At 45.8% G+C, this 13,107-nt stretch overlaps 1 protein-coding gene and 1 long non-coding RNA gene across 3 annotated transcripts; one reads left to right on the top strand and one right to left on the bottom strand.

Annotated features, from left to right (window-relative positions):
• Positions 1-6,651: 6,651 nt before the first annotated feature.
• On the top strand, positions 6,652-7,873 carry LOC306983891. The gene is made up of 3 exons (XR_013794451.1): positions 6,652-6,930; positions 7,267-7,363; positions 7,772-7,873. It is a non-coding gene; the product is annotated as an uncharacterized lncRNA (long non-coding RNA).
• On the bottom strand, positions 7,659-12,824 carry mycn (MYCN proto-oncogene, bHLH transcription factor). Of its 2 annotated transcripts, none has more exons than XM_079584710.1 (3): positions 12,704-12,824; positions 11,434-12,086; positions 7,659-9,581 (listed from the first exon to the last, which is right to left on the bottom strand). In XM_079584710.1, exons 2-3 carry the CDS (start codon positions 12,080-12,082, stop codon positions 8,866-8,868), a joined length of 1,365 nt encoding a protein of 454 aa, XP_079440836.1. In that variant the 5' UTR covers positions 12,083-12,086; positions 12,704-12,824; the 3' UTR covers positions 7,659-8,865. The 2 variants fall into 2 exon arrangements, with proteins under 2 accessions (XP_079440836.1, XP_079440837.1); XM_079584711.1 differs by having other exon boundaries at positions 11,434-12,083; positions 12,704-12,813.
• Between the last annotated feature and the right edge of the window lie 283 nt (positions 12,825-13,107).

The raw sequence follows: 13,107 nt of genomic DNA, 5'->3' as shown, positions 1-13,107 counted from the left end.
GCTGTCCACTGGAGAGGGGCTCGATGAAGCAGCTTCAACTCGAGCTCTGATATACCCCCCCAGTGGCTAAAATGTAGGATATGATGATTAAAAGGGGCAAGGTACCTAAGATGAAGGTGGAGTTTGGGGAGGTGGAGGGATACTGGAACAGCTGATGTTATGGGGAGAGGTAAGCGGCTGCTTATATACTGTACTCGGCTGATGATTGAAAGATTAGATTGGCTCACTCCTCCCTAACTTACGTTTAGAAACTTCATTTAACGAGTTTGTTTGCCCATAAAATCTTTAAGATATTTAGGTTAAACTTATTTGGCTTGCTGTCCACTGGAGAGGGGCTCGATGAAGCAGCTTCAACTCGAGCTCTGATATACCCCCCAAAAGTGTCGAATAAAATTGGGACAGCAAGTTAGAATAACATGATCAATTAATTAAGAACTTGGGAAATACAGGATGCCTAAGAGCTTAAAGCATGTTACCCCCCAAAAGAGTGGAAATTTAAGCTGTATGGAGCATGGATGGACACTGCTGCGGCAGTGATGTTTAACGGAGCTCCTGTGGTAACTCTGGCTGGACTGCGTCTCCCTACTATGCCCACCATGTGGGGCTATGGGTGGAGCTCCGGCGGGAGCTGTGTTTGAAAGAGTGTGCCTGCGTTCGTTGGAGTGAAACGACGTGGGCTTGTGGAAATTTGCCTGGGGTACATCTCACCGCTGCACTGCTGCGGCAGTGACTTTCACAAATTACTCCTGCGGGAGTATCTTGGGACTGGAGTTTGAGTACGAGGTTGGAGAACGCCCTGCCACATCCATGACATGGAGCCCTATGGAGTTAGAGAACATAGGGCCTCCAGATGTCACAAACAGGGAAGGAGGTCCTCGTCCCTAAAGGCAAACGGGCCACCAATATCTGAAGCGAAACTCCCTATGCAGCAAGAGGGAGCCTACGGTATACATGGAAATGCAGAACTACCATCCTTCTGACACAGGGGGCTTAGATCGCATAAAGACATAATGGCCCGTCACACTTAAGGGACGTACGATCCTTGGTATCTCCAGTCCTCTTTTTCGGATAGGAGGGCCCACACTGCGATCCGAACGGGGGATCCTCCATGGTTAAGAACATGAAGGATCTCACGGCGATTCGGAAAGGGAGAGCCCCCACGGCGCCCGAATGGAAAGCTCATGCTGCGTTTCGACCGGGAGAGCTCCCGCGCTTCGAAGGAGAGAGCCCCCCCCCATATGTAATAGGGAGTTCACTCTGCGATCAAAACGGGAGAGCCCACACAGCAAGTCGAACGGAGAGCCTACGATGCATCTGGATGGGGAGCCCACACGGCGATTCAGATGGGAGACCCCACTCCAGGAGTGGTATGTCACGCACATCTGAAAGGGGAGAGCTCTCACTGCATCCAGATGAATACACGCCCTGCGGGGCTAGGTAAGCGGGGAGATGCGATAGTAGGGAGAGGCGGTCCGGACTCAGAAGGATGCTAGTGTTTGTTGTGCTTGTCTAATGTTAAGCAGATCTGAACGAACATATGTTTCGAAGGTGTGGGACGACCATCGACCTAGCATTTTGGTTTGGTGATCGGAAAGGCCCCTTGTGCTGCTGTGGTGGCTGCACCTATTCGGAAAGAATGTGAAGAGAAATGTTTGGTTGGGATGCCGGAACTGTTGAGGATGAATTTGAGGTTCTTTGGAACCAATGTCTGGAGGCAGGGAGGTTTTATCATCGATGAAGAGAGGATCGAGAGAAGAGGTGAATTGGGATTTCCTCTGGTGAAGAAAAAGTTTAAGGACTGGTATGGTTGGCTGAGGAGCGGCGCACAGGGCAAATAGAACGGGCGTGAGCTCCGCCACAGAAATTGCAGACATGGAGGAAGCGGCATCGTTGTCTGTTGCAGCCTGAATAATTAAAGCTGTTGCACACTTGTCTGCCTGAAACTGAGGTAAAAATCTGGTTACAGTCATTCCTTGATTGAGGGACATATGAAGTGGGTTTTTCTTGGAAAGGAGCTGGATGGGTTGGAAAATCTGGGTTGGTTTGGGGACATTCTGAAGTAAAATGAATGATAGACCTGCAGATGGCGCAAGAAAGGCTTCGAACGCCTAAGAAGACTCTGTTATATAGTTCGAGGTCCAAGGCTCCCTTAGTAAGGACACTGGTTCCAGTGGGTGACACGGGCGGCGCATTTAGCTGAAAAAAGCTTATGGTATGTATAAAAATGACTACCTCCGAAAGAGAGACTGAGCTCTGCTATGATAGAGAGGTAGTCATTTAATTTCTTGCGTCTGGCTGGAAATGAAGTGCAAATTACTTCTGTGTATCTGGCAAAAGCAATGTAGAATTCTGCAAGTGTGAGAACTCGTTTTGAAGGTTGTATGGAATTTTTGAGATTGATGGTTAATGGGCCGCAGTCAAACGAGCGGTGGGATTCATTGAGAGGGACGGAAGTCAGTAGAGAAGGAAGATCAATATCTGCACCTGATAGAATTAGGGAACGGAGATGGGCTGAGACTGGAGGTGGTTCCATGGCTACTGCATTGGGAGGAGCTGGAAGATGGACTGCTGTGGAGAGTGAATGGGTTGGCAAGCGGATTGTACCTGAAGAGCAAGTGTTAGTGTTGAGAAAAGTAGATGAATGTTGATCGGAGGGTCCCATTACTGACTGGTGTCCAAGATGGCTGGCATGGGCTGAAGTGAGAGGAAGGGGAGGGTTTGTGGGGAAAAAAGGTGTAGACATCCTTTGCGGAGGCAACCTCACGCTCGGATGTGAACTGGGAAGAATATTAGGAGATAATTGGAAGGTAGAAGGGGGAAGAAATGAATGAGGAGAATTGGAATGGAAGGAAAGAGGAGGGGGGATGGCTAGCGAAGGCAACCTCGCGCTAGGATCCGCTCTTTGAGTAGGTTGGTTTGAGGGTGAGAGAAATGTGACTGTGTGCGAGGGTGACCTGGCACAAGGGTTATTATAAAGAAGATTAGAGAAAACTGGAGAAGCAGAGGGAAGTGCAGAGGAATGTGATTGTGAGTTTGGTTCTTGCCTCGGGAGTGGGGCTGACTGCATGAAGTTTGTGAGAGCTGGAGAAGAAGCGGAACTGTTTTTTGCGGCCCTTGTTGTTGGCCGGGTGGAAATACCGGCGGACAAGGAAGTGCGAGCCGCGGCGGCGCCGGCGGCTTTTGGATCGGCGCGTTGGGATTGTGTGGTGGGTTCAGAACGCCGGACCGGGAGAGAAACGGAGGTAGAAGAGGGGCGAGTCTTGCTTTTATGAGATGTTGAAGTGTTTGATGGCATGCTGGAACTGAAAGAACTGATGAAAAGATCGTAGAGTTGAGCTTTTGATGACCTGCGGGAGAAATAGATTCCGGAGCTGGAGAGGACTTGACGTAGGCTGTTGACTGAACATTTTGAAATGGGTGGAATCGGTGTATTAGCAGTGGTGGAATGGAGAGATGATGTCTGAGAAGATGTACGAGGCTCAGTTAAAACTGGCGATCTTGAAGGTGGAGGAGAGCGTTGCCTTTTGGTGCGTGGTTTGTATGAGCGCTGGATTTCGCGGCCAGAGCGCTCATGAAGATTATCCGTGTTTGCATCCGAATGATCCGATCTTACGCGGGGTGTGGCTGTCGGTGTCTCAGGAAGGCTCGTCAGTTCGTCGTCTGAAGGAAAGAGTTGGATTTCCGGGATGTCGGACATTATTCCGTGCGGCAATACCCCATAGTACTGGAACAGCTGATGTTATGGGGAGAGGTAAGCGGCTGCTTATATACTGTACTCGGCTGATGATTGAAAGATTAGATTGGCTCACTCCTCCCTAACTTACGTTTAGAAACTTCATGAATAATTATCATGGTGTGTGTGTGTGTGTGTGTGTGTGTGTGTGTGTGTGTGTGTGTGTGTGTGTGTGTGTGTGTGTGAGTGAGTGAGTGAGTGTGTGTGTGTGTGTGTGTGTGTGTGTGTGTGTGTGTGTGTGTGTGTGTGTGTGTGTGTGTGTGTGTGTGTGTGTGAGTGAGTGAGTGTGTGTGTGTGTGTGTGTGTGTGTGTGTGTGTGTGTGGGTTTAGGGTTAGTGTAAGGGAAATATACAGTTTGTACAGTATAAAAAGCATTACGTCTCTGGAGAGTCCCAAAGATAGTAAGTGTGTGTGTGTGTGTGTGTGTGTGTGTGTGTGTGTGTGTGTGTGTGTGTGTGTGTGTGTGTTTCTGTGGGTTTGTGGTGTGATGCTGAGGTCAGACTCATCGTGTCACGGATGAAAGGCTGTGTTTGCACACGTGCGGGAGGTTAGAATGAAAATGAGTTAAATGCAACAAAGAAAACATGACGGATGAGTATCTGAGGGAGTGACGGGAGAGTGTGAGGAACGGTGTGTGACATCTGTATGGTAATTGCACACTGGTGAAGTTTGATCAGATCTCTCCCACTACTACACCATCACCACCCCGTCCGGCACATGACCCAGGACAGACGCCCCCCCTCCTCCGCCCGCAGACAGTGCCCGTCAGTGAGGGCATTATAAAGCTGGCATCTTTTGTTTGGGTGGCAACTCTGCATGTTCGGGATTAGGACGTTTCTGACGGCGCGGGTGATAAGAATCAGAGCATGTTGGTGTGCCTTTGGCTTTTGTTTTAAACCCTGTGTTTAGTCTGTCTCCAGTTTTCCATATGTTGTCCATCCTGTTACTCCACAGGCGCCGGTGCCACACAGACAGATGATTGACAGGCTGACAGTGGAATATGCCACGGCACAGTTCATCTGTTGAATACGCTGGCGTGTGAACATTCCAGAGGACACCAGAGGACCTATGTATCCTGCAGTGTGTGTGTGTCTGTGTGTGTGTGTGGGTGTGTGTGCGGTGTGGGTATTTGTATAGAAAATAATAGGCCTACTTTAATTCAAAAAGGATTAAATTGACAGTAAAGACTTTTACATAAAAATATATATTTCAAGTAAATGCTGTTTGAACTTTCTATTCATCAAAGAATTCTGGAAAATAAAGTATCATAGTATCCACAAAAATAATCGCATGAGCGAAATCGTTTTCAACTGTGATAATAATAATAAAAAAAAATCTTATTTCTTGAGCATATTAGAATAATTTCTTATGGATCATGTGACATGTTTTTATTAATTGTTGTATTTATTTGCCAGATAATGGAAGATACAGTAAAGTATCCAGATTTTGATCTGCAGGAAAAAAGAAGAGAGAAAGCACATTAAAATAAATGTATATACACACGAGTGAGATGCAATGCCGTCTAATGTTGTGCTGAGAAAACACTGTGAACCAAAGCTTGTGTGTGTCTGCTGACATTCTGTCTGACAGGAGGAAAAGCAAATCATAAACATTAATATATCACATGTCAGATGTATTTACACATTAGAGCACATTATTGTTATGATTATCAATTATATTTATTGTGTTTTATAGTATTTTAATTTTCCTGTTTTATGAGCCTTTTACTGCTTTGAACTCAAACCCTTCGGCCGACTTCATAACCCGTCTGAGACCGACTCAAACTCAACACACATATTTACCCACACCATAAACAATCATACAGTCATATCATATGAGCCGTCGTCTCCGAGTTTATTATAGTTCAACATGGCGTCTGAGGCAGTTCATATCAATCAGAGAGGAATAACTTATTGAGGACATACAGGGTCTATAGTGCAGTGGTTTTCACACGGACCACAGATGATCATCCTCATGCGACCCCCGTCATAAGCGTTAGAGCCAGCAACCGTGTATGCTTTGTGTAAAGACATTAATGCTGTGCGAAATTCATTTTATAAATATGTGTAAATAATATTTGGAAAGTATTCATTTAAAAAAAAAAAAATCAAATACCAAGTTAGATTCTGCTTATTGAATTTAATCAATTCATTTATTACATTTATTATTTTTTATTTTAATCAATTTAATTTGTATTTAATTTGTTTTTAATGTAAAAATCTAATTTATTTTAGATCAGAATTTATTTATTTTAATCAAATGTATATATTACTTATTTATCTCAAAATGTACTCAATGTAATGTAAATAAATGTCTATTTTATTTAAATCAAATTAAGTTAGTTACGTAGTTTTTTATTAGTTGTATTATATATATATATATATAGTGGAGATATTCCACTCACCCTCAATTTGTTCCTAACACACATGTCTTTGTTCCGCTGAACACAAAAGAAGGTATTTTGAAGAATGTCTAACCAATTTTGGGGCACCATTGACTATTCCTATAAACTTTAGCTGCATTAATAATAATAATAATAATAATTTAAAAAAACCATCAGATTTTTACCCAGATTCACCGTATATCTGTGCAAAATCTAAATAAGATACAAGCAGTGCTAGTGTACAGTGACCAAGACTATCAGTTTACACATGGCGGTGTGTTATTGTCTTAGCCCGAGGCTTTGTTTTTGTTGTTTTCCATAACCAGGCAGGATAAGCCCTGGCCAGATGGCACAGTGGGGTCCACGGTTACCTCATCCTGGGGACCGAGCGTCGAGACAGCACAGACTCTTATGTAACCCAGCAGTCTAGACGGACCAGTTTATAATCGATGGTCTATCCCGCAAAACCTTCCTTCTCCTGTAGTGCACACTGCAGGGCAGAATTATAGTTCTCTCTGTTTACGCTGGACCAGAGAAACAGAGAAAAACAGAGAAACGTTGATTGTGACACATTGGTGGGCGGGGCTTTTGTCAGCTTCCAGGCCATGTGACTGAAGTTAGTAAACACGAACCCGTTCCTCAGTTCAGCAGATATTAGACGCACAGGTCACAATGCCCTCCGCACAAAAGACGCCCAACGCACCCTTCGCACGTACACACACACACACGCACAAATAGAATAAAACACACTCGCACTTGAAGTCTGCCACGCTGCAGCTGCTCCAGTTTCCATGGCAACGTGCAGAACAATGAGGTAAGAAGCTGCGGGGGCCAGTGTGAGTGTGCGCAGCGCACGCCTCCATATCCACTCGCGAGAGAGAGAGAGTGTGTGTGTGTGTGTGTGTGCCAGCGTTTGTTTTTGTGTATGAGTGCCTGAAAGTGTGTGTGGGAGAGAGAGAGAGAGAGAGAGAGAGAGAGAGAGAGAGAGAGAGAGAGAGAGAGAGAGAGAGAGAGAGAGAGAGAGAGAGAGAGAGAGAGAGAGAGAGAGAGAGAGAGAGAGAGAGAGAGAGAGAGAGAGAGAGAGAGAGAGAGAGAGAGACTCGTTCTCCTTTGTGAGAGAGGGCTTGGTCAACCAGATTTCTCTTCATAGGGAGGCAGATGGAGGGAGAAAGGCTTGACGAATGAAAAACAGGAAATGTTGAATAGAAGAGAGGGGGAAAGGCCCCAAAACATGCAGAGAACACGAGGTTTGTACGGAAAATCAATTCTATGTATATATTAGATTTGATTCAAATTTAGTCAATTTGAGTTTACATTTTGACTCTCCATAGATGTAATGTTTTTTATACTGTACAAACGGTACATTCCCCTTATTCCACCAACCTAACCCATAAACCTGCCCATCACAGAACACACACACACACACACACACACACACACACACACACACACACACACACACACACACACACACACACACACACACACACACACACACACACAGTGATCAGAGAAAAACTACACTTGGACAGCTCCTCTTTTATGCTTCAAATGAGTGACATGGGTATTTTTATTTGACAATATGATTTAACTGTAGGTTTTTGCTTTCAAAATCATAATCCCCTTGACAGTCGTAACTTAGCTCGTTTTTTCAGGGCTGTTTGAAATATGGCCGCCCACCGAGGGGCTTCAAGCACGTCTGATGTCAGTCCAGCGTACCGTTCCCAACACCTGACAGGACTCAAACCCCCCCAGCGGCGACACACAAGCACTCATCCTTTGACAACAAGCTCTTTTGTTTTCAAAATGTCTATTTATTTTTCAAAATGAGGTATTTCAAAGTGCCGTGAGTCGCAGCACTCAATGTACATTATAGAAAAGGAGAAAAAACACTTTTTTTCCCAATGACCCAGTTCTATGAACCCAATACTTACAAATATATAAACAAAGAAAGAGAAAGACAGTATAGAAGCATTATAAATGGAGATAGAAAGAATTTTCTGTACAAAAGAAATGAAGGTAGAAAAAGGATAAAAACAGGATAAAGTGATATCTACTCAGAACTCATTTTCATACGAAAATATAAGTATCAAATTTAGTATGTATCAGAAGCACACTAAAGCATAAATGTAGGAATTAGTAAAGCATGTCATAACAGAGAGATTATAAGACAAAAGAATCCAAAAACAACCAACGTGTCATTATATTACAAAACTCCTCGGAAACGGAGGTCTTACAGTACTTGTTAAAGGTATATAAACTTCCAGTCTAGTTATTGGCAGCTTTTGACATCTTTATAAAAAACCAAAAGACAATAATCGTATACAAAAACAAGGCAGACTGAGTGTATGTTCTTTTAAAATCTAATCTATTTACAAAAGTGTCTGACATCAAGGTGCGCAGAGGTACATCCATGAGATCTAGCACCGGTGAGGTGTGAGAGATTATAGCCATTCCAAGTGTCTCGTGTCATTTGCTTAGTGTCCATTTCGCAGGAAGAGCGTGAACGCAAAGTTCATCGACCCAACCGCGCATTGAAGACTGTGTTCATAAGGGTCGTGTCATTACGGGGAAGTTGGGTTTACCGGGAAGCACCTTCCCTCATCATTGTAGCGTGATTGGGGTGACAACGTAAACCTGAAACATTCTTGACGTCAAAAAATGTGCAAAAAAGTGTCAGCAGTGAGTGTCCCTAGAGTTCATTTTGGGCCGTTAGCCTTAGTGCTAGTCAGCCGATGAGCGCTCAGGGCTAGCGAGTCCTGGCCTGCTCGAGCCTGCGGAGGAGCTGTTTTCGCCGGGTCTGCAATCGGTCTTTCTCCTGCTGGAGGCGGAGCTCCTGAGCCTCGAGGGAACTGACGTACTCCGTGGCCTTCTTCAGGATGACCACCTTCGCCGCCTTGTCGTTGCGTGCCAGCTCGGGCACGTGGTCGCGCAGCGTGAGGAAGCTAGAGCGCAGGTCGTTGCGCCGCTGCCGCTCCAGGATGTTGTGGTTGCGCCGCCGCTCGCTGTCCTCCGAGTCGGAACACCGCGGGCTGCTGGAGTCGCTCTTCCTCATGCGCGGTGCTGGTACACTGTTAGTCGGGGAGCTCGGGGAATAGCTCTGGTTCTTGCCAGTGCGTAGCGCTATAGTGCTGTTGTCGGGTCGGAGTTTCTTGCTCGGGGGAGCGCTGGGCACGTCTTGCTGGTCGGAGTAAGGGGATGGGGCGGCGTAGTTATGCTGTTGCTGGTGGACAGAGGCGGTCGCCGTCCTCTTCAGAATGAGCTCCTGTGGAGCTTTGCTCACCCCTGAGCCCGACCGCCCTCCTGTGGACGCCTGAGAGTTTGAGACGGCAGACGGGCCAGTGCCGTTTATCTTGCTGGTGATGGAACGCCTTTTCTCTACCGTGACGACGTCGATCTCCTCCTCTTCTTCATCGTCTTCATCGTCATCATCATCGTCGTCGTCTTCATCATCCTCCTCATCATCTACAGGAAGAGAAGGAGATTTAGGTTAGCAGGTTTGTTGTGTAACCGTTCCTCTGGAGGTACACAGGTATGAACAAGCGCTCCTAACGGAAACATGCCTGTGTTCTCTCGGGGTGTGTGCACACGCTAATGTCTGTGTGTGGGCAGACGAGACAATTGCTCAATGCAATCATCTGAACACGCTCTGTCAAACACAGAGGAGCTGGTTTCTCCCCAGACTGGACCACCTTGGATTTGACTTTCTACTTTAACACACACCCTCTATTTACGCCGTCTAATAAGGGGGTTTGCAAGTACATGGGCATTTCGTCATGTCATATTCTCTTACAAAAAGCAGTTTTGCTGTCAAGTTGGACATTTCGCTTGCTGCCTTTTGGTGACACATTTCAAGTTGCTGTAAGCTTAGATGGCAAACGTCCTCCGTGTGACGCCCGAGAGCTATGTTTATGAGATAATGGATGTGATTATCAGCTAAGCCACACATGAAGACTGTTTGGCATTTACTGGAGCCCACAGCCTCTCACTTCAAAAGCTCCCACAGGAAAGCGTCTGCCAGCGTTAAGGGGAGACCAGACCAGGCCATTACTCTCCAGCAGAACGCAGACTGCAGTGCGTTCCCCTTTTCCACTGCTTTGCCGCGAAAAGGGATAACAGCACAGGCGGGAAAAACTAGCATTGTAATCGTGTGGTCCAATTATTCGCGGGCTTTGCCGAGTAACACTGATCTGATGGTGTCTTAAGCCGCTGCCCTGGAGCAGAGCCAAGCGGACAGCTGGAGGAAAGGCTCTGCTTGTTCAAAGCCGTCACCCTGTAAAGAGAGATGACCCATCCTCGCTTTTTTTCCTTCCTCGTCTTTTTTTCCCTGTGATTATCATTCACTGCACCTCCCTGGAAGTTTCTCTGCCTGCCAAGCTCAGCCCAGTGGGTAGGAAGGGGGGTTAGTCTTTCTCGTAGATGCACACGCATGCCTCCTTTATAACATGCTGGTGCCCAGTGCCAGCTCGTATTCTCTCACCCACGCGTGATTGTCGTTTGGGATTTGCATTTGAAACAAGTCCTCATTTAGAAGGGAAGCGACTTATAGGGGGGCACTGGATTTAGGGGCTTGGCTTTTAAGAAATCTGCCCTCGCTCACACACCCCAAACATCTGAGCATGTGCTTTTACACCATTAAGAGAGAAAAATAAATAAATAATTAAATATAAAATAATGCTTATTAAAATAACGTTTATGTTTCAAAACAATTTTGCATGTCACATGAAATCAAATCCAATGACCTAATAAATTCCCATGGATTAATGGAGGGCAGATAATGACATGTTTTCCTATTTAATAAGGCTCAGTGCCGCTATATTCTATTCATTAAATCTTTAACCAACAGCTATTCAGACAAACAGCTCGACATCGTGGACAACATCAAATATTACCGCCATCTACTGGGTATGCAGATCGAGTAGGCTATTACATAAACTCCACATCACCGCCCACTACTACTACTACTGTGTGTGTGTGTGTGTGTGTGTGTGTGTGTGTGTGTGTGTGTGTGTGTGTGTGTGTGTGTGTGTGTGTGTGCGCGCGCGCGCGCGCGCTTGTGTGTGAAAGACGCTCTGGAATGTCACACACTAATCCGATTCAGGGTCTGTCATATGATCTTCAACAATTACCTCAATAACCACTTACAAACTGGGTCAAACTATAGACTGCCAAACTTTTTAGCAGCAGCATCACCACTATCATCATCATCATCATTCGCTGCTGCTCATGATAATCATTTATAACGGGTTTTCATAGAGTTTCGTGCGTACACTCCACTTACTATCTGTACATTAACCGCATGTCAGGAGACGCTTACCCGAGTCGCTGGGAGTCTCCTCGGCGCTGGCTGGAGGCAGTGGCTGGCTCCTCGGCTGTGCCGCACTTGGGCTGCTGCTGCTGCTCCCGTTTCTTTTGTTGACTGGATAAGGGAAAACTACGGTAGGGTCCACACACTCCGGTATAGAGTGGCTCATTTCCGGCGGCTTGACGCTCGTGTCTTTACCGGCTTCAGTGCCGGGAGGAGCAGAGACTGCTTTCCCGAGTTTCTCATTCACCACCCGCTCTAATTTCTCGCGTGCCGAGAAGCCGCTCCACATGCAGTCCTGAATGATGATGGAATTGTCCGTAGTATCCAAAACTGAGCCGAAGAGGTCTCCGTCAGACGCCCCCCAAATGTCGTCTTCCGGTAAGAGCAGAAGCTCGGAAGCCCAGTCCAACGGGTCCGTTAATCCAAAGCCCATCAGCGAGCAGTCCTCCGCCGCCGCGCCCAGCTCCGCCGGGTCCCCTGGAAGCGCTGCCCGGCTCGGGGACAGAGGAGGAGTGGGCAGCAGCTCGAATTTCTTCCAGATGTCCTCTCCGGGCGGCGCAGCGTCTGGTCTGCAGAAGTAGAAGTCATCCTCGTCCGGGTAGAAGCACGGCTGCAAGGAGTCAAACTCCAAGTCGGAGTTCATTGTTTTAGCTGGCATTCTCCTTGTGAAAGACACAAACCGATGTGTTAGGATCACCACAGCGTTTAAAATAAATTGCCTTTGTCCCAACTAAGACACTGAGGTAAAACGGAAAAAATGGCAAAAAAAATAATTTTTATTATTCTTTTTTATTAAAGACTCTCATTCTGATGTCTTTTAGGTGTCATCTCACTATGTAAACATTTTAATTAGCTCATTTAAAGTTGAACTGTAATTTCTGCATTAAGCACAAACATTTAATAGAAGAGCTCATGAAGATTTGTGATAATTACTATTGTTATTGTCATTATTAGTTTATTATGAAAATAATTAATAATAATAACAATGTTAGAATTCTAAAACTGGCTTTGTCCTAACGAAGACATTTGGGGGTAACGTGCAAAAAAAAGAAATCACTATTTACTGTAATTCTTTACAGTAGACGCTAAGTATGTCTTTGAAGTGTCCTCTCTGCATTGTTTATTGTGATAGCTTTCATTAACTCGCCAAACTTTGGACTGTAATTGTAGCACGAGACTCAAACTCCTTCAACAGCAAGTCGTGCAGAAAGGTAAATAGCTCAGAAATCTAATTTCGCGTAAATGAAACCAGCTCGACACTAAAGGACCTGCGCCTTACCTCTGTGTGTCGCGTCCCTTCTTGATCGCAGTCTCGGTGCCTCCCGTTTGGAGTCGCACATCCACCGCGGCACTGAAGACTGTTCTCTCGCTTCTGGATGTCGGACTGTGAAGTATTATTTTCGCTGCTGGCGTTTAGGAGATGTATTGGTCCCTCCCCCAGTGGGCGGAGCTCTGGGCGAGGTATTTGCGTTTGTGGGACATTTGCTGTGTGATTTTCTTTGGGAGATGCATTGTTTTGGTCTGTCTACGGTGTTTCATTTGCCAATAAAAAGGAATAGCGGAATACTCAGAATACTCAGAAATACAAGTCATCATCATGTTAGAAATACGTAGCCCATGACTTCTTTAATGCAACTCAGAAGTAGATGTTAATAATAGCAGATCTCAGTCACCGTTCACTTC

Source organism: Phoxinus phoxinus, assembly GCF_949152265.1.
Source record: "Phoxinus phoxinus genome assembly, chromosome: 16".
In the NCBI taxonomy this organism is placed as follows: Eukaryota; Metazoa; Chordata; class Actinopteri; order Cypriniformes; family Leuciscidae; genus Phoxinus; species Phoxinus phoxinus.
The sequence above is the reverse complement of the archived record's forward strand: the minus strand, read 5'-3'. Positions and strand labels throughout refer to the sequence as shown.

Excerpts from the sequence above, each read along its gene's own strand:
- mycn (XM_079584710.1), bottom strand. The coding sequence starts at position 12,082 with ATGCCAGCTAAAACAATGAACTCCGACTTGGAGTTTGACTCCTTGCAG. Across the intron at positions 9,582-11,433 it reads GGAGACTCCCAGCGACTCGG|ATGATGAGGAGGATGATGAA; the intron begins GTAAGCGTCTCC and ends CTCTTCCTGTAG.